Source organism: Falco naumanni, chromosome W, assembly GCF_017639655.2.
Source record: "Falco naumanni isolate bFalNau1 chromosome W, bFalNau1.pat, whole genome shotgun sequence".
NCBI classification, from domain to species: domain Eukaryota; kingdom Metazoa; phylum Chordata; class Aves; order Falconiformes; family Falconidae; genus Falco; species Falco naumanni.
This window is the reverse complement of record NC_054079.1, coordinates 18,510,512-18,537,267: the sequence shown is the minus strand read 5'-3', so window position 1 is coordinate 18,537,267 and position 26,756 is coordinate 18,510,512. Positions and strand designations below refer to the sequence as shown.

At 48.9% G+C, this 26,756-nt stretch overlaps 1 protein-coding gene across 5 annotated transcripts in view; it reads left to right on the top strand.

Moving 5' to 3' along the window:
- Positions 1-19,458, top strand: part of LOC121080592 (zinc finger and BTB domain-containing protein 7C-like) — a 117,287-nt gene extending 97,829 nt beyond the window's left edge. For all 5 annotated transcript variants that reach the window (XM_040578726.1, XM_040578725.1, XM_040578727.1 and 2 more), the window contains 2 exons: positions 10,661-11,842; positions 16,876-19,458. In XM_040578726.1, the coding sequence (XP_040434660.1) occupies positions 10,677-11,842; positions 16,876-17,512 (1,803 nt within the window). In that variant the 5' untranslated portion in view covers positions 10,661-10,676 and the 3' untranslated portion in view covers positions 17,513-19,458. The remainder of the gene's footprint in view (positions 1-10,660; positions 11,843-16,875) is intronic.
- The last annotated feature ends 7,298 nt before the right edge of the window (positions 19,459-26,756 follow it).

The window sequence follows — 26,756 nt, the reverse complement described above, 5'->3', positions numbered from 1 at the left end:
AGAGCTGTAGGACTTAAATGGCAATTAAAAATGAATGAGGCTGCAAAGGCTCTCAGGAGAGTCAAGCGAGAAAATAATATTTTGGGTTATGCCGGAGTAAAATAGACCAGTCTGAGGTACTGCTTTCGTAAATACCCATGGGAGAGTGCGCCCAAGGAACACCGGCGTGGTGTGAGTAGCGGAGGGCACGGTGGGAATAAAATGTGGGGCTGAGCTTGTGTTATGGGGCTTGACCCAGAGCAAGCTGGGTTTAGAGATGCGCTAGCTCCTGAGGTTGTCCGTGCAAAAGGTAGGACGAGGCTCCTGCCGCTGCCTTGGTGCAAGGCTGGAGGTGCCTCAGGCACGGCGGTGGGCACATCTTGGCCAACACACAGGGATGGGGGCTCCTCCTGGAGGGATGATGCTGGGAGACACAATGAGGACCAGCAAGAAATTCCCCCAAACAGGGATGTGGGTGGCTGGGGATGTCCAGCGATGCTGTAGGGGACCCGGGGAGGGTCTGGAGGATCAGCCCTGCCCAGGCAGGAGTGTGGAGCATGGCCGCTGCCAGTGCCACTGCCGAGCTGAGCCTCCCACCCCACCGCTTCTGGAGCCTGCCTGTACCTGCTCCCAAGCTGATATTAAGCCTGCTCAAACACTGCACCGCCTTCCCCTTGCATTGTTTTCTGTACCCCACACCCAGCACCAAAATAGCGATAACCCCCCCCTTCCCCACCCTCCCACGGTGACTCAGGCTGGCGAGCAGGCACACATCTGCTTCTGATTTAACGTGCTAGTGCTCTGACCCTTTTATTTTTACTCCAAAGTCCTCCCTTCGGTGGCTTTCTCTCTGGGGGCAAGGGGAGAGAAGAGAAGGGGGAGCTGGAGCCCCATCCTTTGCACATCCTTTGCTTTTTTGGAGCATCCAAACAAGTATTTTAGTTTGGAGCTGTGTTTTCATGCAGGCTGATGACAGCCTTACCCGGATCCATGTCCAAGTCCCTTGCAATCCTGTCCACTCTGGAGGGATGCCAGCCAAACCAGTTTTCCATGGTTAAGCTGGGCACATTTTTCCACTGTGGTTTGGGACTTTTTTCTCTCTTTTTTTTTTTTTTTTTTTTTTTTCAGGAAGCAAACCCACCCAGTGTGTGCACGCCATTCAATAGGAGCCTTTTTTTTATTTCTTTTTCTTTTTCTGGCTCTGAAGAGCAGAACTAGAGGGAGTGAAGGGGCCTGCCTGTTCTCCCAGGAGAGTCCAGAATGGGAGGAAATGGCTTTTTTTGCTATTTTTAAGGCTGTGCTGGAAGGAGGTACCCGCCACTGACAGGCTCATAGGGTTGTAAAGTTGTGCGCCCATAGGGATGTATCCTATAGATACATATATACACCCTATAGCAGGGGCTGGGGAGCTTGCACAAGGGGGAAGGTGATGGAGGACAGCGGCTGCAAACACATGGGCAGAAATGCCACCAACAATGTCACGTACCTCATGGACCTTCATCCATCTCATGCCAGAGATGCTGGAGCGACCAACAACCTGATGTTCAGACAGGCCAGCTCCGGAGTGGGTGAATCTCTGGTGGGGATTTTCATTTTTCACTCTTTTTCTTCTCTTGGGGTTTTTTCAGGGTTTGGTGGGGGTTTTTTTCAGAACATGGTGTGGGAAGGGGGACGTGTTACTTGAAGTGTGAGTGAGTTTCCATGAGAGTGGGGTGGTTGCACAGGGTGAGTGGAAACTCTTCTGTTTTCCCCCTCCCACAGGATTTCTGTGCTCATGCAAACACACACGTATAATGTATATGTATGTGTGTGCATATAGATACATCGGAGGGGAGATATTCAGCCAGGATCGTTTCCTACACTGGTGACATCGTATTTAAAAGTCCCTAAATGCTGGAGCATGGGCAGGAGAGCATCAAGGTTAACACAGAGTCATGTAGAGAGGGACCACTGAGGGTTTCCAAGAAAAAAAACCCACATAACTCTGGATATTGAGCACCAGCAGCCTTGCAGCATCTCCCGAAACCTCAGCAGAGAGGAGCAGAAGGGAGCTGATGTGCACAGCACCATTGCCTCAAGCTCCAGACATCCAGGGATCTGCTTGGATTTGGGGGGTACACACGACATGGACGGGACATGGCACAAAGCTACAAGGAAACACCACGGTCAGATGTGAACATGCTATGAAGTCCCCCCCATGGTACCTGCCAACACATGGTGGTTAATTAATTTTCCCCTGCTCTGTGCATAAATGAGGCCCTCAAAGCACTGTCTGGAGCCAGGCTGTGCCTTCCATGTAGCTCCACTAATTTTTTACATTTATTTGACCATTTATCACTGGGATCCCCCTTTGCCAAAACCTGCTCAGCACATCAGATGGGACTTGCCATGCAGCATGCAGACGTAATCAAGCTGCCACCCAGAAGTGACCCAGAGCTCCTGATTTTGGATATTTATATAAATTCTGCAACTGGGAAGTGTGCTGGGTAATTTAAAGAAGCCTGAAAGAAGAAATGAAAGTCAAAACATGGCACTTCAATTATAAGAGACACTGAACTCCACTCTGGCCCTGCCAGAGCTCAGAGCTCCTGTTTGTATTTATCTGGTGCCCAAGAACTGGTTTCAGGGAAATAGGAGAGCTGTGGGGCTTGGTCCTGGCAGTGTGATGGCATCTTCCCAGCATTAGTCCTGCAGAGTGAAGAGCTGCTGGGTGGCAGGTCCCTGCAGGCTCACCCAAAGGCTGAGGTGTTGATCCACCAAACTTCATACCAGAGTCTGGGAGCTCATTACAAAATGATGTTTAGGTCAGGCCAGGGTGGGAGACCTTGGGGTAGATCTAAGGGGATGGTGGGACTTTTCAGGTACCTGGTGCTTGCCATGATGAGGGACAAGGGAGAGAGGAGAGGAGCTCAACCTGTTCATCGTCACCTACCAATTGAGGGGCCAACTTGAGCTGAGGCCAGGAAATGTAGCTTTAACTTAAATATCCAATGGGCTGGGGTTGGGTCCTGGTGGTCATGGAGCAGCGGCAAATTCCCATTACAACCAGTAGCACCCAACCATTCAGCTCACTGCAGGAGGATTTGATTCATAATTTGCCATTTCGCCAAATTGTATCTGTACATAAACAAAGTTGTTGAAGTACAGGGTGCGCCATGTAGGCCTTTGGTAGCTGGAGCTAACCCGCAGGGATCCATTTGGTGAGAGATGCATAATATTTGCTGCAGTGTATAACTAACCTTTAAAAATTCCCGAGGATGGATTCACACAGGGCATGGGACATACTTGTGCCTCCACACCTCGGTGAGCGAATGAGTGGCACCTGTAATCACTATTTATCTTCCTAAGCAAATAGTCCTCATGGTACTTCCCAAGTGATGTTGTACCACAGAAATATAACAGATCTCCAGTACTGACGTGCCTCAGGTCTGCTTGGCCAGCTAAACTTCTGTATGACTTTTGGAAACTGGGAAGAGTGGCTGTCACTAAAATGAGGAAGGGGTTAAATACGTATTTTTCGGGATCATTGGACACTCTAGAGGTGGTTCTCGAACACCTTTTATTTTGGATTCCCTGATGGGACTTCAGGTGAAGATGGCTTTCTGATGGCCTGCTTATGAGAAACTAATAGTTGCAGCCCAAAAAAGTCAGTTTTATATAGTATGTGTAAATATATATGGTTCGCGTGGGCTCAACTTGCCAGCCAGATGTTGATAAGGATGAATACTTGTAAGCCCAGGGCTTTTGTTTGGAGATTAGTATTAGTATTGAGAAGTCCAGTAGGAATGGAGAAATACCAGGGTGAAGGTCACCCATGTGATCTCAGTCCCTGAAGCGTAACCACTTTAATTATGTGATCAAACCAGGCTCGACTTCCAGGGCTCTTCCTTCAGGTAGGAGCCTTCTCACGTGTCCTCAGCTTTGTGGAGGCTGGCCAGAAAGGGTTGAGCTGTCCCCCCAGGGCTCCTTGGCCATCCCTCTCCTCCCAGCATTGTGGGAGGTCTCCATCTGTGTTAGCATCGCTGGGTGTCTGGATGGCCGCTGTAGGCAGCCTTTGCCTTGGCATCCTATGGAGCATCCCCGTAAATTGTACTGACCTGCTCCATTTACAGAGCTGCTCCCTTGCCAGGAGCCACATGGGGTGATGCCACCTCTGCAGACACCTACAGGGCTTCCTCCCTGTCCTTGCTGCAAGAGAGCATCTTCCATGATGAATGTGACCCTCTTTGCATCCATCCTTGCCAAAGCATCACTTTGGGGACCTCTACCCTTTGCTACTTTGTCTAGATTGAAGCAAAATTCATGATTTTTTTCAGCAGAGAACCTCAGTTTTGGAATATTATGATGTACCTCTTAAAAACCATCACCCTCCCACCTTTCCCAGCTTAATCCCGTACTCCCCAAGCCAGACTGGTCCCAGGGGAAGGCTGGTCTCAGTTACCAGAGGCTGAGGTGGGTGCCCATCCCAGCAGTAAAACTCCGGTGCTGTTGCTGGTGAGCCGGGTCCCTGCCGTACCAGCATCTCGTGGCCCACCAAGTGGCTCATCTCCTTTAGAAACCCGACGGTCTCCTGGCAAGGGAGGCAGTGGCTGGTGTCACTGCATTTTCCTCATCGTTTCAGGCATCTCAGGGAAGGGATTGAAAGGCGAGGAGCAGGCTCTGCCCCACCTTCCTGCCAGAGGGGAGGAACGCTGGGTACTGGGGGTAGGTGGTTTAATAACATGTTCTTCTGGAGACAAGATGTTCAGAGGGGCAGTGTGCTTAAGGGAATATTTGCCTTTTTTGCATTTTACACCTTTTTTTTTTCATTAAAAAACCACCTTTTTAATTTTTTTTTTAATAAAAAAACAAAACAACTCTCTGCCTGCCTTTCAAATAGGTTTTTAGGGATCCCAACTCCTTCTTGGTATGAAAGAAGGCCTCTACCAAACTGGAGTCAAGTGCTTGGCCAAGGCAATGGTGGTGTCCCCATGGGACTGGCTTTGGGTGAGGTGTCAACGTGGGTGGCCTCATGCAGGGACACTTGCACAAGGGTCTTGCTCAAGGTCACAGAGCAGTCAGCAGATGCGGGAACAGAGCCCCAGCATCCCTATACCCCCAAAATAACACAGCTAAGGAGCAGGAGCTATCAATCACTGGTCAGCATACCCCATAGAAAGCAGCTGTAATATTTTGACAGATTAGGGTAATCTCACATGCACATTTTAATTGCCTCATTATGAAGAGGCACAAATAAACCTGGGGAAAAAAATGGAAAAACACGTATATTTATGGACTGATGGATATAGCAGGCAGGTCTGCGTACACAGGACCACAGGTAGATGCAGAGGGAGAGCAGCCAGCTCACCTTGGCTGCTGCCTCCACTCCCGCAGCCTGGAGCAGGGATTGGGAAAGAGGAGCAGGCACAAAACAGCAAAGCCAAGGTGTCTGTCCCCTCCGGGCACCAAGTGCCCCGGGCAGGGGAGGGAAGGAGTTGGTGGTAGAAAATAAATTGGCATGGGGAAAGCTGTTGAGACCTGCTGCTGACTCCCTCTCCTGCCGCCAGCAGCAGGTTGGGGTGGCCAGGGATGCTCAGCACCCCAAATTCAGGTCCAGGCACCCCTGGGATGCTTTGCTGGATGGCCTCATGCTTCAGATATAGAGCTTGAATCCCTCCTGGGGTTTTGTGCCTGCAGGGACCAAGCAAGAGGGATGCTCTGTTGGGAATATGGCCAGGGGAGCAGAGTTTTGGGATGCCCAATCCCAAGCCTTGCCCCTGGGCTTGCACCCCAAACCCTGCTCCATGCACTGGCTGGGCGAAGGGAAGGATTGGAGATGCCATTGATTTGCCTGGAGAAATGTCATTTTGACATGGGTAGCAGGCAGAGATCATCTGGAGCCTCAGGCTCCTTCATCTGTGCTGAATGCAGAATGAGCATGGGGGGGGGGACGACAGCTGCTTTGCACTCCCCAGCTTACCTTGGGGCACCCCCATATCTTTGGGGTAGCACTCCCAGGGAGAATGAATATAGGCGCACCGAAAAGAAATGTGGTCTGGAGCCAGGGCCTTCCTGTGGGGAAAATCATAGCAAAGAGAAGGCCAAGCAATGCACAATTCAGGAGGAAATGCTCCGAGAATCTCTTTTCAAATATCCAAATATAAAAATATAGAAATATAAAAAATTAGACATGTAAATATATACATTTATGCTTATATATATGCTTATATACATATAGAAACAATTTCTATAAAAATATTAAAATAATATGTGAATATATATTAAGGTATTAAAATATTAAAATGCTGCATGTTATAGTAACGATGTTACTCATCAGCATACAATTAAAGGCCAAAATTGCCCTCTCCCAGCTAAGACAGCTTGTGAAGCGCTGTCCCAGAGATGGAGCGGGTGGGAAGGGGACATGCCCCAGTCCTGCCGTAGCCCTGGACCAGGAGCACGCGTTGCACAAGCCTGGGCTCTTCCTGGCAGCCTTTATCTCCTCTGAGGGCCCGGCTGGGCAGGGCGTTGTTGCCGGAGATGAGGAAGGAGATGGGAGAGGGAAGCGCTGATGAGGAGCTCTCACAGGTCACAGATCTGCTCCTGGCTTTGCGCAATGATGAGACCCAGGGGCAGGATCTTGTCCCACCTCGGGGCTGGCACATCTCTCCCCAAGCTCCCCTGAGCTGTGGCAGTCCTACATTTCCACTCATAGAAATGAATGTAGGTGGTATGTATAGCTCTATAATCTAATGAGTATATATCTTTTTAACTTATCATAACACTAAATGAGCATTTCACCTTTGTTTCTGATATTTCGACTTTAGATTTTTAGCTTTCAGAGGCTGTGCTGTACTGAAGGAGACTTGAAGTTAAAAAGAAACGTGAGAATAAAGCAACAACAACAAAAAATAAAAAGAAGGGGCTTTTGAGCAGCAGAGTGTCCTGGATGAGCTTTGGGTCACCCAGGCAGTGCGCATTGCAGGCTGTTTATGATATTGCTGTGGTCTCTGGCTTGTGTCTGAGTTGTATCCCCCATGCCCAGGCAGGCAGTGAGGTTAAACCTTGGCATCATAGCTGAGACTCCTGCCTGCATCTGCCTACACATCTCCATTGAGCTGGCACAGCAGTTTCCACCCCAAGCCAGCAAAGCCCCATCCTTCCCAAAACCAGAAGGATTTTCATCCAAAAAGGGGACAAAGCTCAGTTCCCTCCAGTCCCCTTTTCTCCTGTTGCAGCCTCAGGTGCCTAAGGACACTGGCAGAACTCACTAGGGGCAGTGGTCCTGTATACCAGTAGCATCTCCCAGGATCATTCTTTTTATAAATGGGGCTTTTCATGGCAAGAAAGTAATGAATGAGTTTTAGGCATCCCCATAAATGCAATGTTTCAAGACGTCATCTGCAAAATACATTTATTTTAGGTGCCCTTCACCCTTCCCCCCCCCCCCCCCCCCCCCCCCCCCCCCCCGGTTTATTTTAACAATGCTGTAATTTTCTATTATAAAATGGGATTTTTCTGTTTAACTCCATGTAGGTTGCTCAGCATTTGCATGTGTGTGTGCATGTACTGGTGACATTTGTCACCATCAGATGCTATTTTTAGACCTGTTTTTCTTGCGAACCCCACCCTTGGCCTGGGGAGGGGAAGGGGGGAGTGCAGGAGGAGGGAGAGGAGGGAGGGGGAGGAAGGAAAACTTCAGCCTTAGCACACTTCCAGCCTCTGGCCATCGACCTCCCTGGGGGCATGGGAACCATAAGGTCATTTCTCAGGCTCACTGAGCTCTGGAGCTGTCAAACCACTCTTCGAGTTTAAAAAATGCAAATGTATGCAAATGAATGAGCTGTTTCTCTTCCTCCCCTCACCCCCATTTAAATGACATGAATCACTTTCAATTTTGACAGCATCCTGTAAAGTTATCGGCTTGCCTAAGTGCTTCAGTTAACAGAACCACCTCTCAAGAGGACCAGGAGGGGAAAAGAAAGGAAAAGGATTCCATTTCCACCAACAGGAGCTGTACATCAATTCAGTTTATTATCACATACCCTCTGATCTCCTAATTCCATTTTTTCTTGCTTTGTTGCTGCTGAGTGAATAATCCATGAATTAGGGAGGATGGAGTTTAGCGTCCAGCAAAAACCTCTATAAAAACAATTGTCAGCATAGTCTTAATATTCTGCTTTTCTGATCTTTTGCACTTAGGGAGATCTGGCAATAAAAGATCAAAATAGATTCATAGGAAGACACATTCTTTCAAGCAAGGAGCTCCTTTAACACTGATGCTCCTTCCAAACAAAAATAAATGAGTAGACGATAAATACAGCAATAGAAATTTAATTGCTCACGCTTATTATTAAGGATACAAAGCCCTAAAAAGGAAATTGTCTTTTCCTTCCTGTCTCAGGGGTTATTTATTATCTTTCACTCCACTTGGAGCACACATTGGGTTTACTTTCATTTATCGGTAATTTTCAAGGAAGATTTGATACGGAGTCAGTCAGGCTGGTAGAGTGTAGCTAGTTAACATGTTCAAGCACAGCACACTGTAATGAATCAATTTGTTTCAGACAACAGACATAATTAGCGTGGAGCTAATGGGCACACCGCTGGATGTGGGGCTGGAGCATCGTCCCTCGGCTGAAAACTGTGGTGGCTGGAGCTGAGCGGGGCTGGGAGGGGTGTAATTCCTAGTTCCTCTCCCCATCTCTGGGCACGGGGGAGTGGTTGGAGAGGGCTCTCCATGGTGTGGGCTACCCTCCAGCCCCCCACGAAGCTTCACTAGCTCAGGACTAGCTTGTCCCCTGTCCAGTGTTGCTCCCACCAGGCTGGTGGTCTGTAACCTTTCCCCGGAGTGTGCTCCATTGTGGTTGCATCGTCTTCCCAAAGGCCCCTGCTCACCACCTCCCACACAGCAAGTGTTTGGCAGTGCTGATTAAGTGTGGGGGAGATATCTGCAAGGTCTCAGCTGGAGGTTGACCCTGTGGAGGGAGGAGAAGGGAGATGGCATTCCTCTTCCCACAGGAATGTTTGCTGCAGTCTGTTCCTCTCTATGGCTCCCCAGCCTCCCTCAAGGGTCACTGGCTTGCTGGACAAGGTGAAGCAAGGATTTCCCTGGACAATGTCCATCAGACCAGGCTCTTTCCATCCCTGAGGGCTGGAGGCAGGTAGTAGGGTGGGAGCCAGCCCCTCACCATGAAGTAGACCAGGTCCCCACAAGTGGTGGGAAGGAGGTTTGGAGTCAGCACAGCCAGAAACTGAGAAGGACATCCAGGAGGTGGTGATGGATCCCACAAGAGATGCGGAGGTGGCATGGGGTGGGATTGGGAACCTGCTAGAGATGCAGAGGGTGGGATTGAGAACCTGCCTGATGGTCTTAGTCTTGCAAAAGGGGCTGGAGTGGGGCTGCAGCGTTCCTTAATGTGTACCCTGGGCTCTCTTGGAGGTTAACAGCTCAGCTGTGAACTGAGTGTCTACCTGCAGCGGGGCCACGAGCCGGGGCTGGTAGAGGTGACACTGCATGAACACATGCTCTGTGTCCTGGGGGTTTCCAAAGGGTTAGTGTATTCAAAGTTATTCTGGCTGTTTGATGTATTCTGTGTGTGATGGGATTAATGTATTCATCACCTGCTGGAGGAAGTCACTCTCCTTTCCTGGGATTTCTCAAGTGGAAGGGCTGCTGGAACCATATGAAAGAGGAAACATCTTACAGATAAAAAATGGGGAAAAAATCAGGTTTTCCTTTTGGGTGTGGGCTTTTTGCTTCCAAATTTCCCTTTGAAGCTGGAGCTGCTCTGGCAGGGGAAGGTGTCTGCCAAGATGCACAGGGCACTTGATACCATGCTAACAAGTCCAAACAGGATTGGGAATGGAGCAAGCTCAGCTCATGGGTGATGGCAGCAGACAGTCATCTGCCTGTGGCCAGGCCCTTGCTCCCTGGTTGTCTTTCTCTGAGTGTTTAGGTACAGTGATGCACAACTCCTCGCTTGCCTCCCCCATTCCTAGATCCCTCGGGAAGACATCCCTATGCAGGTTGTCCACATGCTGAGGTGACATGGGATAGCTTATTGGCATGAAGTAGCAGAAGGCTGCAGAACTGGAGACCTGCTGGTCCATAAGGACTGCTCCCCTACTGCAGCACACAGCCATGACCAACAGTCCCTTCTGTTTGGGACCTCCAGTTGTACCAGTCCCCAAAATAATCATGTAGATGAGATGGACACTCCATGGCTCCTCTTGCTTAAGTGCTGTAGGTGCTGGCACTTGGCAGTGTGAAGCAATACAGTATCACCCTTTCACCACATAATTCCTGGCAGGGCAAATCCAGCATGTGTCTGGAAAGATGTTGGCTCTGGGAGGATGTGGAAGAAACGTGATGGGGAGGGAGTCATTGCACAAGGTTCCTGGGGGAGGGATGTGAAAGACAAGAGGGAGCTTGTGGTGGTTATAAAAAGGGGAACAGGGTGGGAACCAAGAAGGATGAAGACAAAGAAGGAGATGAAGAGGTGTGGAGGGAAGCAGAGGTTAAATCACAGAGGACCTGGAAAGAGTTGAAGGTGACATGGAGATTCACTGGGGCAGTGCAAGCAGGAGGTGATTAGAGAGGTCCAAGTGAGGCAAGGGAGGGGAGGACAACCGAGAAGAGGCAGGGTCGTTTTGGCATTATTGGAGTCCTCTTAATGCTCTACTGTCTGTTTTGTCCTAGGGCGCTAAATGAGAATATGGCCAATGGCATTGAAGATCTTATTGGGATCCCATTCCCGAACCACAGCAGTGAAGTCTTATGTGGTTTAAATGAGCAGCGGCATGATGGTCTCCTCTGCGATGTCATCCTCATTGTACAAGACCAGGAGTACCGGACCCATCGGTCCGTCCTTGCTACCTGCAGCAAGTACTTCAAAAAACTCTTCACTACTGGCACTTTAACAGACCAGCCCTATGTTTACGAGATTGACTTTGTCAAGCCTGAAGCACTTTCTGCCATCCTGGAGTTCGCCTACACCTCAACCCTCACCATCACCACCTCAAATGTCAAGCACATCCTCAGCGCTGCCAAGATGCTGGAGATCCAGTGCATTATCAATGTATGCCTTGAAATCATGGAGCCCGACAGAGAGGCAGAGGAGGAAGATGACAAAGAGGACAAAGATGATGACAAAGATGAAGATGAAGATGAGGAGGAGGAAGTGGAAAATTTTGTCAATCAGGAGAACCTAACCGATGTCCAAGAAGTAAGCTGTCACCAAAGCCCTTCGAAGCCTGATCTTACTGAAGAAGCATATACAGAAGCACCTAAAGACTTTCCAAATCACTACCCAGCCAGTAACTCCTCTGGACACTTGGGCTTGATACGGGACTTCTCCATCGAGTCCTCGCTGAGGGAAAACTTGTACCCTAAGGCAAGCATCCCAGAAAGGAGGCCAGCTCTCTCTCCTTTCGCCCCTAGCTTCTTCCCCCATCTATGGAAAAGCGATTTTAGCTCCTTCTCCCAGCTCGAGGAGCCACAAGTAGACGACAGCCCCTTGGATCTGGTGATCAAAAAGAGGAAGATCAAGGAAGAGGAGGAGAAGGAAGACCTGCCTCCACCTCCTTTCCCTAATGACTTCTTCAAGGACATGTTTACCAACACCCCAGCAGCTCCCTTAGGGCATATTAAGGCAGAGACTGACTATAGCGCTTATCTCAATTTCCTAAGCGCTACCCAATTTGGAGGAGTTTTTCCCCCATGGCCCCTGAAGGAGGAGAGGAAGATAAAGCCCAAGGCATCCCAGCAATGTCCCATCTGTAACAAAGTCATCATGGGAGCCGGCAAGCTGCCCAGGCACATGAGGACCCACACGGGAGAGAAGCCGTATATGTGCAATATCTGTGAAGTTCGCTTTACCAGGTATGCGTTGGTGACCTCTGCCGTGCGTGAGGAGGGGGTGGGGTGGTTGGAGGGGCCACATCATCACCCATGGCTGATTCCTAAGCCACACGTCTCTTTTTCCCCCCAAAAAAATAGCAAAGAAAGCAGGGTATGATCTCTATCCCTTCAGGAAAAAAGCGAGGAAGGGAGGGTGAAGGAAGAAAATGAACCTACTGATTTTGGTGGGTTGTGGATCACATCCACAACTCACTAGATCCATCCCCTCGCTGGACAAAAGCTTAAAGAAGTAACAGGATGTTTTCAACCCCACCATCATTCACCACAGTTGGACCAGAGGGAGCTGGAAAACAGATGGTTGAACAGCCAAGGAGGCTTCGTCTCTAATGTGCTGGGAGATGCGTTGAGTTGGGAGGGCCATTTAGCTGTGGGATGTAATTAGTTTGGGTTTGCACATTTTGGCATCAGTGTAGACCACAACCAAGTTGCCCATGTTTAGGCATGACAGTGTCTGGGCTTTCTGTGGCTGGAGCAGTCCTAACTATTATATGTTAGTAGTGAGGTGGGTGTTGGTCTCTTCTGAGTAACAAGCAATAGGATGAGAGGAAATGGCCAACCAGGGAAGGTTCAGGTTGGGAATGAGGAAAAATGTCTTCACAGAAAGGGTCATCAGGCACAGGCTGCCCAGGGAGGTGGTGGAGTCACTAGCCCTGGGGGTATTTAAAAGATGTGTAGATGTGGTGCTCAGGGCCATGGTTTAGTGGTGGGCTTGGCAGTGCTGGGTTAACGGTTGAACTCAATGATCTTCAGGATCTTTTCCAACCTAAATTATTCTGTGATTCATGACCCCAAATGCTGGCCACCCAAGAACCTGGCACCTTGACTCCCTCCATGGTCAGTGGAAGAAGATCAGCACCCTCAGAGAGGTAGAAGAGGAAAGGGGATGAGCGAAGGTGTCACCCCTGACCATGAAGACAACCTGTGGGGCTTAAGCTAAGGCAACTAACTTTTAGGTACCTCAAGCTAGGTGAGACCAGCCCCAACATGGGCTGCTCCGAGGCAGGCATGGCCGGCCAGATCCACCCCTTGTACCAAATGCCTTTGCACCTCTCATCACTCCAGCAGACCCCTTGATGGTAATAAATCAGAGCGGGCTACACAAATCTAATGCTACAGCTTGAAACCCTTCTCTGAAAAGTTGGACAAATTTAATCAGTGAGCAGAGACAAATAGATTCCTGGACCTGCTCTTGCTGGGTATAATTAATATCTAATGAGTACAATCTTTACCATAATAATAAATCTTTCTGGCAAGAGCATGGTATTTCAGCTCCTGGCTGCCATCATGCCTTGGGCAGACATATGTGACATGAGCTGGCTTACCCTGGTATCTGCAGGGGAAAGGCCGCTGCCTGGTGCTAATATCTGCCTGCAGGAATTTGTATCCAGCTCCTGCTGGTGCTGCATCCCCAGGTTAGCACTGGGTTGTCACCTCCAGACAGGCGGGTTCTGCTGGGAGGAGCAGGGTGGCTTCAGCCTAGTGAGTGTGGCTGCATCCTGGGCTGGAGGGACCAACTGGCCAGCCCCTCCTGCTGTCCCCATCCCTCTCCTGAGTGTAATGCTGCAGGTGCTAATTGCTGATGAGGAAAGAGCTTGCCTTGACCTGTCACTGAGACCTTCCCTGTAACAGGGTGGATAGAGCTGAGCCCTCCCAGAGGGCTCTCAGAGTCCTGTACAAGCAAGGGCAGCACCGTTGGCTTTGGGGAAACTGAGGCACGGAGAGATGTTGGTACTGACTCACAGTCACTGCAGAGGTTGGTAGGAGGGTTCAGGTGGGAATTCAGGTATCCTGACCACTGCTCCAGACAGATTAAATCAGCACCTTGGAGGTTAAAAGCTCCACACCGAGATGGTCTAGGGTGGTCCATTACTAAGGAATGGTTAAACCCGATGGCTTCTACATCCCCCTATATGCTCAACAGCTTCTAAACACAAATCACAGGGGTAGGGGGACCACAACACAATAAAATAATCACAAAGAAAATCGGGATTAACCTAACGGTGCACTCTCCCTTCATCATTCATGAAAATGAAGCCATTCGTTTGGGTCACCCCACGCAGAGCTGAAGGCTGGAGGGCTTTTCCTTCTTTAACACCCTGACCAAAGTGGAAATCTCAAAACATTGGTTGATTTTTAAATGCATTTGGAAATATTCTGAGTAGCACACAGGTGTTTGGGTTGGGGGGGGAGTTTAAGTAATTTCAGCATTACTCTAATGTGAGAGCTCTCCTTTAGGAGAAAGAGTATCTAAGCAAAGTGGAGTGATTGAGATGTAGAAAGAGATTTCTGCCCGGATTTCCTGAACACTGCTGCTTGTGTTAGGTGTTTTGCTCTCAGAGGGGGGTATTTTGTGCTCCCGAAAGCATCAGACTTGCAACCATGGCAGTGACCAGTGCTGTTGTCGGGAGATGCAAGCCCAGATGGTCCCCCTTGGGGTCCCCTGGGAATGAGGGTGCAGGGAAGCGGAGGTTCCCAAATGGGATTTCTGAATGCATCAATCCTTTGTGTTATTTCTGTGTTTGAGGAACTGTGGAGGAGCAAATATACTGGGAAATATATAGAGAAAATACCTTTTCCTGGGTGGGAAATCCCCCAACCTCCCCATCAGGTCCCTTCCCCTTCGCATCAGTGGGATCCTGCATCCCATGGCAAGGACCCCTTGTGCACCTGGATCTGCTGCTTCCGACTCCCAGGGTTATCTGATCGCAGGAAGCAGGACTTCATTTAATGGCTCATTAATGTTTTCCTTAAACAAAGGCTGCTCAGCTTCTAGTCTGCTGTTTTAGCCTGCTAAAATACTGGAGAAAACTGCAAATATTTCAGCTTTTCCACCAAGACAACTCCAGAGTGCTCAAGGAGAAACTGTTCCAGCCAGAAAGGTTAACGTTATTTATTCCTATTATTTGTGTTGTGACAGCTCGCAGAGCCCTAATCACTCTCCTAATGCAATTGCATTAAGGTTATTCACACACACGGAGTGCGGTTCTCCTCCGGAGAGCCTGCGAGCCAAGCTCCCATCTCGCAGAGCCTGTGTTTCCCATGCCACATCCTCCCCTGGGTGCTTCACCGCAGCTGGAGCATCTCGCTCCTCCCCAGCCTCCAAGCTTTTCCAGGTAAAGCCATAAAACCTCTCTTCCACCCCACAGGGATGCTGCCGGGGCAGGGAGGATTGAGTTTTTCCCCATCTGCTGCCAGAGATGGGTAACAGCCTGAAAAAAACTTTGCCTGTATTTACATAATACAGTCCTGGCATGCTGCATGTTTATTAGGAAAAGTGATCCTGCTAGGTTAAACACTGCATATATAGGTTTAAATTATATTATAGGTAGGGCTAGTAACTCTGCTTTTTATTAACATTGCCCAACTCTTCACATTATGAGCCCATGTGTTCATCTGCTTACAACTTCACTGCACTGTTGAGGATGAAATTTTCCACGCTGCTTTGTCTGCTGCTGCTGAGAACTGATTTCAGCCCTTTCAGGGGAAACGGGCCCTTGGTAAAATCTTGGGATAACAGCATCTTTGAAAATTGCAGAGTGGGAAGTTGGGAGCAGTCCCCGGGCTTGGCATGGGGACTGAGAGGCTTTTTTTCTGTCTCCCTAAAAATCTACATGAGTTGTAAACCTCATTACAAGCTCCATACAGTCAGGGAGCATCTCCACTGCCAGTGCTGCTGCTGCAGGTACAGGACCAGGCTGGGACCGGTCCCCAAAGGCAGTAAAGCATCAGCTGGTGAAGAAGTGACTCCTGCTAGGATGCTTCTCTGCATCCTAGATCCCGAGGGACTGGTTTACAGGTATGCGCATCCCAGGGCTGCATTCCTCATGGCATGACCAACACCAGTGTGCAGCTGATCACATCACCAAAAACTATTTGAAGATGCACACGGGCAGGTTGGCAGAAATTAGTGCAAAGGCAGCACCTTGCAAGCTCTGAGGGCTTGCCCTGCCAGTGCAAATGGATTTTTTGGGTGTATTTTGCCTTTTTTTTTTTGCATGCTTACATATTTTATATATAATAATGACATTAATCCATATATTCTACATATTCTTAACTGCATTACTAACGTCTTGGGGGGATCATACTGAAAGCATTTGGGAAAGCAAGATGAATTCTCCCACTTTGCTGTTTACATACTTGAACTCTGCTGGTGCAACCTAGGCAGCACGCTTGGCTCACCTCAGCTACGATGAGCTTCACTTTTTAGAATCGTGTGCCTTAGCTGTGATTTTTGTAGACCGCAAAAGGAAACGTGTGTTGGGGAAAAAAACTAGCAATCAGACTGCCAGCTTGGGAAAAATATTCCAGCTTTTAGATGTTCCCCTTAAAAAAAACCAACCAAACTATATTTGTAAGTAAGTGCCATTGGGATGAATATTATGCTGTCCCATGGCTGTATTTAAAAACCTTCTCCAGAATGGGTGTGGGGCTGGGTGTGTGCTGGCCTTGGGGGACATGGCAGGGAAGGACAGTGGGTGCAGTGGCACCTCTGCCTGCCTCACCCTCTGCCATGCTCCTGCTTCAAATGAAAGCTCCTGAGACACTCAGTGGTCAGTGCAAGGATAAAAGGAAAGGAAAATTACCTCCAAGAGGGACTTCATTTAAGCAGTATTGCCCCACATTGCCCTGCTCTCAAAACTCAACTGATTTCCTTATTTGCAGGCAAGAATATAGCTGTACTTCTTTAAGTATTCCCATATTTTGGGGGGGTTTATTCCAGAGGGAGTTTTCCTCCAATTTAGAATGTTTTGAACTCTCTGGGATGGGCTACAAACTCCTGCTGTGGAGGGATAGATGTTTGCTATGCTCAGGTGCTGTCACCCCGGGAGGAGGCAGATACAAACACCAGCCTGCGAGAGCATCCATACACTGAGGGGAATACTGGGATGAGCTCCCCACCTTCCCATCGCTTTTCCCTCTCCTGATCCCAGGAGCAATCCCACCCACATCCCTTCCAGCCCACACCACCTGACCAAGCGCCTTTTCTTTTGCAGGCAGGACAAGCTCAAAATCCACATGCGGAAGCACACAGGAGAGCGGCCGTACCTGTGCATCCACTGCAATGCCAAATTTGTGCACAACTATGACCTGAAGAACCACATGCGCATCCACACGGGCATCCGGCCCTACCAGTGTGAGTTCTGCTACAAAAGCTTCACCCGATCTGACCACCTCCACCGCCACATCAAACGCCAGAGCTGCCAGATTGCGTGGCCCCGGCGAGGGCACAAGCCGGCAACGTGGAGGGCGGCTGGTTTGCTCTTTGCTCCTGGTGGGCCACCGGTGGAGAAGAGCTTCATGATGCCACCGACACTGGAGGAGATGAGTGGCCACCTTGGCGGTGCGGCCATGTGCCTTCCTGGCCCCAGCCCCAAGCACTTTTTGAGCGAGGCCAAGACCCCCTTCAGCTTGCAGGAGCTGGAGAGCCAGTTTGAAGAAACCCAGATGGAACTCTTCAGGCGAGCCCAGCTGGACATGGAGAGGAACGTGGGCATCTTCACTTTCGCCCTGGGCCATAACAAAAACCTTGCTGCCCAACCCTTCTTCCCCCTCCCCGATCCTTGGAGCACGGGCTTCAGCGGCTTGGCAAGGCTCAGCCATGTGGCTCCCATCTCTGAGATAAGCAACTAAACCTGGCCCCACCATGGGTCCACTCCCTTCCCAACAGGGCGAAAAGCTCCCTCAGGGTCCCCGCCTGCCCTTGCGCATCATCTGGCTCCCAAGAAGCTCTTCATCCCCTCACCACTGTGGCCTGCCACGGGGCTTGGGGCACAGGGCCAGCCCTGGGGCGAGCGGGTGGGGGGCCAGTGCTGCGCCCCATGGCCACCGGCACTTTAGACTCTGCAACGCACTTGGCTTTGGGGCCGTGGGGCACGCACTGCCCCGTCCAGCCACCCACCACTCGTGACTCCACCTGGGAAGGCCAGGCCAGGACTGCTGCTCTCTTCCACACTCCTGAAAATGTCACTTGCCTTAGTCCAGGGCATGGCCATCACCATGAGATGGCTCTTCTGGGGGAGGTGTTCCCCGTTTTCCACCCACAAGTCCTGCTGGACACTGACAAGCCGTCCAGACTTGGTTTTGATATGCTACATCCCTTGGCCCTTTTGGTCAAAAGGATTTTTTTTTTCTTTTTCTTTTAATTTTTTTTTTATTCCCATGTCTGGCAACAAAATTTATTCTACAGGGGATAAAGGGGAGGGGCAAGCAGCCACATTGGGAGGGGGAGGATCCTGGCCTTTCTCAGCGGTATATCAGATTTGCAGGGCTGGTGAAAGCCCTGCTGTGCAGGATGTGTTGGGACCCTAAAATCATTTAAAAAAAAAAAAAAAAAAAAAAAAGAGATAGAAAAACATCCAGGAGCAAAGCTGGGTAGAAAAGGAGGGGTTTACTTATTTTGGTTCTTTGGCCTTTTCAAAATTTCAGAAGGAGAACCAAAGCCTCTTTTGAGTACTTTTGAATATTTTCACTTCAGTTGGTTGAAAAAGTGAAGGAACATTTTTAGAAGGATCAGAAATGTTTTGATTCTGGGCTTTTATTAAACCTTCGCTTTGTGAAAATAAACTGTGTGGGAATTTTGAAATGGAAAAGTTGTTTCAAATCAAAGAGTCAGAATTCACCACCACTGACCGTTCTGAAATGTCTGGGGTTTTGTCCTTAATTCCCCCTAATTCCTATATTTATTTTGATGACAAAAATGTACAAAACACTTGAGTGTCCCCCCAATCTGCAGTGCTGATGGGAAAAAAACTGGGTGTGCAAATATCACTGCTGCTTGTCTGAAGGGATCTTTGTGGGAAAGGAATTCACTAAAGATGTCTTGCAGATGAGACTGTCTACTTGTGACCAAGCATAAATACTGTTTCTTCACCATTTTTTGGTTCAAAAGATGAGGCAGTAACATATGATGGGGTTCTCCAAAGCTGAAGGTCACCCATGGTGGCCAATAGGTCTGGGGTCCTCCCCAGCATCCCTGCAGACCCTGGCTTGGTCACTCCTGTCTAATAATTCTTTTGAGACCAAAAAAGTGGCAGACATTTGGCTGGAATTGCCCCATCAGCCTCCTTCAGCCCCTAAAAACATGAGCTACCCTTGAGGATAAAGGCATTTTGATGGCCACCTGCATCTGACAGTCCTTCTTAGATGTGGTGGGACCCCAGTTTCACCATCGGCTGAGATGGCTTGCGGTGGGTGCCCCAGGAAGCTGGTTTTACATGAAACCAGCACTTGAAAATGTAAATGTTACAAATTAGGGCTTTTTCTTTCTTTTTTTAAGTTACCTTTCAACGTCAGCAGAATCAAAAGGGCATGAGAGGACTGTGGGTTCATAAATTGTTTGGGTTTCCTATCAATGGTGCTGCTCTGAAGCAGTGGCTGGATGAGGGTCTCCCCACCCGAGCATGGTGGGGACACAGGGGGTCTAGGATCCACAGACCCCCATGAGGGCATGAAGGACTTCTGCTCTGAGACCATCCGCAGAACGATTCGAAGGAACTGCTCAACACTCACTTCCTCCTCCAAAAAGAAATCCACAAAGACTCCATGTGCAACAAGTCAATGGAGAAAAAAAAAAAGGGGGGGGGGGGGGGGGAAGAGAAAACTTCCTAAAACTGCATCAAACTTTTTTTTTTTAATCTATATCAACTTCTTACACAAGCAGCGTTTTGCAGATGACTGGTTACTTCAGGTGTTTTTTTGTCTATGATTTGGAGTCATCGTAAAGTATCCAAAGATGCTGAGTACTGTATAATCTACAAGGACTTGAAGTAAGGTGGTTTTTCTGTCTCAATTTGTTTGTTGGGTTGGTTGGGGGTTTTTTTCCTATTTGTCTAGGGGGGGAAACCTTTGCAATTTTTCTATTTATAACTATTTTTATGTGATTGCTTTATGTACAAAACAAAATCAAAACATAAAAGGAGAAAGAAACACACACACAAACAAATTTGCCTTAGTTACTCATGGGACAATCACCCTTAACTTTCATTGATACTAGAAAGTGGATGGAAAAAAAAAAGAAACTTGATCATTCTATGTATTTATTAAACTGTATTAATTGATGCTCTTAAATTATTAGCAGGACTTGGTTCTCTTGCCTGTGGCCATGCTGAGAAGGCTAAGATGCTGCAGATGCTGAGCTGCCTCCCTCCTCAGGCCGGCGCGGCCATCCCCGTGGCTTCAGGTCTACAGGTGTTTGATGGACACACAGATTTGGTGCTTTCCAGTGGCACTTTTTGGAAAGCCGAACTAATCACAGATGAATTAAGCATTTAGCTGGTACAGGCTCCAACCCGAGGAGACAGTTGGCGTTGCAATGCTGATGACAATTAACAAATTAAGATTCATTTTCCCACATTGCACTGGGTTGGGTTGGATGGAGCCGGGTGCTGGCATAGATCACATTTTGGGGTGGGGAGGGACGACTAGAGAAAACCCTATTTCTTCTCATTTTGATGTTGTGCAGTGACTCCAGGCCACAGGTATCCCGGTGGGAGCCCAGCTGAGCGCGAAGGTGCCTTCCCAGGGCTCTGTTCGCCTCCCCCAGCCAGGCAGGCTGTGATGAGCAACAAGCCTGGGGCTGGAAGGACACGGGGCTCTCTCCCAGCTCACGGCATGGTGGCTTCTTGTTCATCTTCTCACCACGGCTCCTAGGGCCTGGCTGCAGCAGGTACCGGTGAGCACCGGACTGTGTCACCCGCAGCATGGCCAGCAGGGCGAGGGAGGGGGCTCTGCACCTCTGCTCCCCTCTGGTGAAACCCCCCTGCACAGCTGCATCCAACTCTGGAGTCCTCAGCACAGGAGGGGCATGGACCTGCTGGAGTGGGGCCAGAGGAGGCCATGGAGATGATCAGAGGCTGGAGCACCCCTGCTGTGAGGACAGGCTGGGAGAGTTGGGGTTGTCCAGCCTGGAGAAGAGAAGGCTCCAGGGAGACCTTATTGCAGCCTTTCAGCACTTAAAGGGGGCTTAGAAGAAAGATGGGGACAGAGCTTTTAGCGGGACCTGTAGAGATAGGACAAGGGGGAATGGTTTTAAACTCAAAGAGGGGAGATTCAGACTAGATAGAAGAAATGTTTTACGCTGAGGGTGGTGAGGCACTGGCACGGGTTGCCCAGAGAGGTGCCCAATGCCCCATCCCTGGCAACATCCAAGGCCAGGCTGGACGGGGCTCTGAGCAACCTGATCCAGTTGAAGATGTCCCTGCTCATGGCAGGGGGTTGGACTTAGATGGCCTTTGAAGGTCCCTTCCAACCCAAACCATTCGATGATTCTATGAGCTGACATGAACACGAGCCCTGTAATTTGTTGCTGCTGAAGAGTTGCAAAATTTCCTCATTATTTTTGAAAGAGGTGCAACCCCCTGGAAAATATGTTCCCAGTAGGAATGGTGGGACTCATCCCACGTCATTCAGTCATTTGGAAGTGAAGTAACAGACACCCTGTGCAAATTGAGACATCTACATCTTGACACTTCAGTTCTGGGTGTCCTAACCTGCAACATGATTTCCAGCCTTCCTTTGAAGCCATCCTGGCTCTGGAAGGAGGCAGGTACCGCTGGAGGGTGAGTCATCCCACCTACACTGGACCTCCCAAGAGTGGGATGAATCACCTTCCACCTTCCACGGCATCTACCTGCTACCTACCAGCGCAGTTTGGAAAAACAAGCTCGGACTAAACTGCTTTCTTTTCCCATAGCTGCCATGAGATAAGGTCAACCATGGTGAGGGATGTTCCGTCACTACAGCTCCCTTCTCTCTGCTCAGCTGATGGGGCAAAACCTTTCCCAGGAGGATGGAAAGATGGCACAGCCCAGGGACCATTCCCAGCTCAGTTGGTTTGACTTCTTCCCAGTCCGTTTTCATTGGGAATGCAATGGGAAATAAGGGTCCAAGCCCACCCTCGCAAGCCTGGGCACCAGGGTCTTGGGCTTGTGAGTCATATACCCGCTGCAATCCCAGCAAAACACCCCGAGCTCTCACAGCCACTGGTTATTTTCCTTCCCTCACACTCCCAAGAAGCGCTGCACAGCATTGGGTGCTCGGGCAGGGGTCTGGACCTCCAGGCACGGTCCAAAAATGTGGCTTGAGATGATGCAAATATCAATATCCCCCCCCCAGGGCAGGTGGTCGGTTGTTGAGCATCTCATTTGTGCTCAGAGCCTGCAAGACTGCAGCAGGGGCAGCACAGAAACAATGTGTTTCTGAGCACACACAAAAAATACAAAATTAAAATGACATAAATTACTTTTTAGCTATTAAAATACTTTTTTAAAAAAAATCTCGTGGCTTTTAACTGTTTTATGCTTATATTCTGGTTTGCTTATAATGCTTATAATGCCAAAAAAAAGAAGAAAAAAAAAACCAAAATTTGGAAGGGGAAGGGGAAAAATCTGAAAATTGCTCAGAGGAGCTGTGCACTAATCAGACACATGGGAATCGCAGAAAGAAACCAGCTTCAGTAAATGCTTGTTAGCAGCAACATATGGCTACACTCTTGCTCCTGAACAGCTGCTGTTATCTGCTGGATCATCCAGACCACTGTGGGGGGAACGGTGCCGGGGTGATGCCGTGCACACAGTATTTGTTTTCACCAGGTGTTGCTGCAAGAGGAGCATCTCTTGTGTACAAGCGTCATGGAGCTGGATGGGCAACTCCGTGTCCTTGGCTCGAAACCCTTTGGCGAGCAGTGCACGAGCTTCTTCCTCCAGGTGTGCAAGAGCCATGATATACCAAAAAAATTAAAAGGAAAGAAAGAGCCTGTGCTTTGGGAAGCGAGAGGCTTCTCCATTTGGCAGTCACCTGTGGAAGAAAAAAAAAAAAAGTTAATAATTTCTTAGACCCCCCCCAAAATGCTCTAGGGCCGCGTGTGTGATCCTCAGCAGGATTCCCAGTGACTCCAGTGGGGCTGCAAACGCTGCTCCATCTCTGCCTTGCTCCTACTCTACCTGCAGCCCCCTGGGACCTGCCGTGCCCCCCATCCTGGGCATTTTCACCCCCATTTTGGAGGGGATTAGTGCTTTATTTACAGTCTCAGTGCCCTGCAGCTGGAAGATTGTGTGGTTGCAGAGGAAAGTTTCAAGATAAGAGTCAATGAAGCAAGACCCCAACCACCTCACGTTAAGAAAACATTGTGTTTTGCAGCAGGTCACCCACTGTTGGGTGTTTGAGGTCTGCCATCGCCTTTTGGCATCTCTGACATCCTGCACCTCATTGCTCTGCACGTGACATTCTTTCCAAGCCGGAAAAAAAAAGGAAGAAATAAGAAAAAAACCTTCTTGTAGAAGATACACCCCTCTTCCCACATAGGCCAAGCCCAAGCAAAGAGCCCCATCCCGCCTCCCACCCCACCTCAGGGATCCCCACCATCCTGATGGCAGGAAGTGAAATACCTGTGGCTTGGAAATGCCTTTCTTTTTCCTTGTTTTCCTGTGTTGAACCGATGTTTTACATGACTTGCACTAATTGCTGTAGGGCAGGCTACTGTTAAGTTTCTTTGTTTTGGTCTCCTTTGGTTGCGACTCCTCTTAGCTAAGAAAATGGCAGTCCTGTACACGTACCTGCTGCACATTTTACACCCCTGGAGAAAATAAACTATTACCTGAAGCAGTGAGTGGCTCGTGGATCCTTAACGCTGCCGTGGGGCTGGGGCTGGAAAAGTTAGGGCATCGAATATTGGCGAGCCGGGTGATGGCCCACCTCGTGGTGGCCCTCCAGGGTGACCCTTCGTGTGGCATCTGGGCTGCCACTACAAGGGTGGTGATGTCTGATATTCCAACAAGGAATCTGCAGAAAAAAAACCAAACGTAAGCACAATTTGGGGCTTTTCTCCCCATTTTTTGCTCATCTACTTCCTCCTGCTCCCTGGCACGCTCAAAACTTGCATTGCCCTCGTGTGGTGGCCTGGTGACAGCTCTGCCACCAGAATGATGCTGGGGACATCGGTGGTCTGGGACCTGCATCTGGAGGTGTTCTGGAGGTCTTGGTTGCACCAGGACAGGCACGATCCTCCGTTGCCTCCTGTCACACCCAGCCGCAGCTACCTGCCAGGCAGGGAAATGCAAACCTCAGCCATGTTTAACGGTTGGATTCGATCTGAAAGGTCTTTTCCAGCCTGAAGGATTCTATTATTCTAATTGCCTCCTGCACCCCAATCAACCACAACCAAATCACTGTGACAGTGAGGCTGGGGACATCCCAGCCACAACCATCAGTGACCTCGTGGGGACCCCAATTTTGAGACAGGTATTCCCTGCAGCCCGAGGGTGAGCCAGGGGTGGACCCTCTGGTGCCCAGCATGGCCCCAGCTGCCATTTCCCTCTTCCCCTTGTGGTACCACTAATAATATTGCCCAGTTCAGGTGAGCAGAGGGGGCAAATATAAATCTCCTGCAATTGGATAAAGCTCATTTCCTTAGGAATCGAGGGTAAAAACCAAATGCAAATATCAAGGGAGAAGCAGTGCGACCCCCACCCCTTTATAACTGGAAGTTTTATTTTCTTTCTTTCTGTGTCTCAGATGACACTGACTGAGATGTCACAAATCTGATCAGGCTTCCTAATAGTTCATGCAGCGCCTCGAGGGTCATCTGAAATTCAGGCAGCCAATTTGCAGGCAGGCAATGCAAAGCACGCAAGGCACTGGTGACGTGCGGAATTAGACTCTATAACTCGAAAGTTATAAAGTAGGTATGTTTATTGCGCGCAGATGCACGGGGGATCGCTCCTCCACAAGCGTGCATGCCCGAAGTGACGAACCATCCCACATTTATACAATGAAACAAATGAATATTCAATTAACGCCTATACATATTCGTTACCTAAACCCCGCTTCGTATGTTAATTAGCTTATCAGTGCTTCGTATGTTAATTAGCTTATCAGTCCGTTTCCTGGAATGTGGTGGTCTTGCAGGTTTGTAGGTGATTCATGTCCTTGTGACCATCTGATCTTCTCCAGCAAGGAAACTTAGCACTCCCTCCCTCTGATATGGAGAAATAGTGTGAAATGGGGACAATGGACATCGATTGTGATTGTATATGTCTGCTCAAGGAATGTGGGTATGGTGACTAGTCATGGGTGCGGTGTCTGGTCACATAGGCACACAGCTTTGAGGAGACAACTACAGTTTTGAGGAGACGCCTGCCCTTCTTCCTCTAACAAAGGGGCTATTTAAAAAAGAATGAGAAAAGGATGAGAGACATTCCAATGCTATCTAGAGGGAGGGAGTGCTAAGTCTCCTTGCTGGAGAAGATGGGATGGTCACAAGAACATGAATCACCTACAAACCTGCAAGACCACCACATTCCAGGAAACGGACTGATAAGCTAATTAACATACGAAGCGGGGTTTAGGTAACGAATATGTATAGGCGTTAATTGAATATTCATTTGTTTTATTGTATAAATGTGGGATGGTTCGTCACTTGGGGCATGCACGCTTGTGGAGGAGCGATCCCCCGTGCATCTGCGCGCAATAAACATACCTACTTTATAACTTTCGAGTTATAGAGTCTAATTCCGCACGTCAGTTTGGCGAGCCAGGCAGGAGGATTTCTGCTCGGCTGAGGGACCAGCTGCGGAGCGGACGCTCCTAGGCGCGCCCCGGGAGATTTCCTCGGAGGAGCCTCCTCTTCTCAGCTGTTCCCCCGGGAGCAGAAGAGAAACCCCTGGATCCGCGGATAAAGCGGTATGTTTAGTAACGGGGCGGCTGGTGAGACGCACGGAGACGTCCGGCGCGCAGCGTAGTCCCCAGGAGGAAAAAAAAAAAAAAAAAAAAAAAAAAAAGGGGGGGGGGGGGGGAAAGCTAAAAACTTCCTTTAGGTTGTCTTAACAATTGGGGAATTCCTAGAATGTAACAACTGAAATAGCGCTCTGTGTCTTGTTTGTTCTATGTGTTGTCTTGTTACATGTTCAAAACTTGGAGTTATGAAATGTATGTTGAAAAATATTAATATTCTGGTAATTCATGGCAAATAGCGGAAAACTTAACACTCTGCTTAAGACCAGGAAAAAATTGGTTTTTTGTTTGTTGTTTGTTTGTTGGCAATTGTTCATTGAAATGCATACTTTGTGAACTGTTAGTGTTCCTACAAGTTGTACATAAGTGCACGGTACCGTATAACATACTGCTTGTGTGACTGCGGGCTGCCCGGAGAGTGTGAATGGTGTGATTGAGATGCGCATTTTGATTTTCCATGTATAGCTTAATTATTTTGATTGAGTGTGAGTGCAAGAGTGCTTGAGACAGGCGTTTGAGTGCAATACGAGTAAGGAGCTCTATCCGCGTTTCCGACCTTGGGTGGCTAAGGCGGCCGGAGAAAACAAAGTAATTAAAATTGTAAAATGGGAAATGGAAGGAGTAAGCCCTGTGAAAAATCGCCCTTGGGTTGTATATTAAAACATTGGAGTGATATCGTAGGACATGGTGGCACCGAAAATAGAAGGAAATTGATTAAATATTGTAATCAGTGGTGGCCTTTGTATAAATTGGAGTGATGCGAAATGGCCTCAGGAGGGAGGAACGTTAGATTATAACACTCTCCTGCGATTAATGTTATTTCTGAGGAGAGAGGGAAAATGGGACGAAGTATCGTATACAGACATGTTCTTCGTCCTCCAGGACAAACCCGAGTGGCAAAAGGACTGTGGATTAGTACCCCCTCGGGATCCTATGGTACTAGCACTAGAAAGAGTGCGGGATTAACATCACCTGATCTTTGATTATGGCTCTAGAAAAGGATAGAAAAAAAAAAAACCCACCAACAACTGAGACCTAAACTAGAAAGATGTTCTTGTTGAAATTTTTGTGTTTAAAAGCTCAGGTTGTGGTTCCTTCTGTGGAGCAACCAGAATGAAACACGTTGTAAGATATAAAAACTTGTACT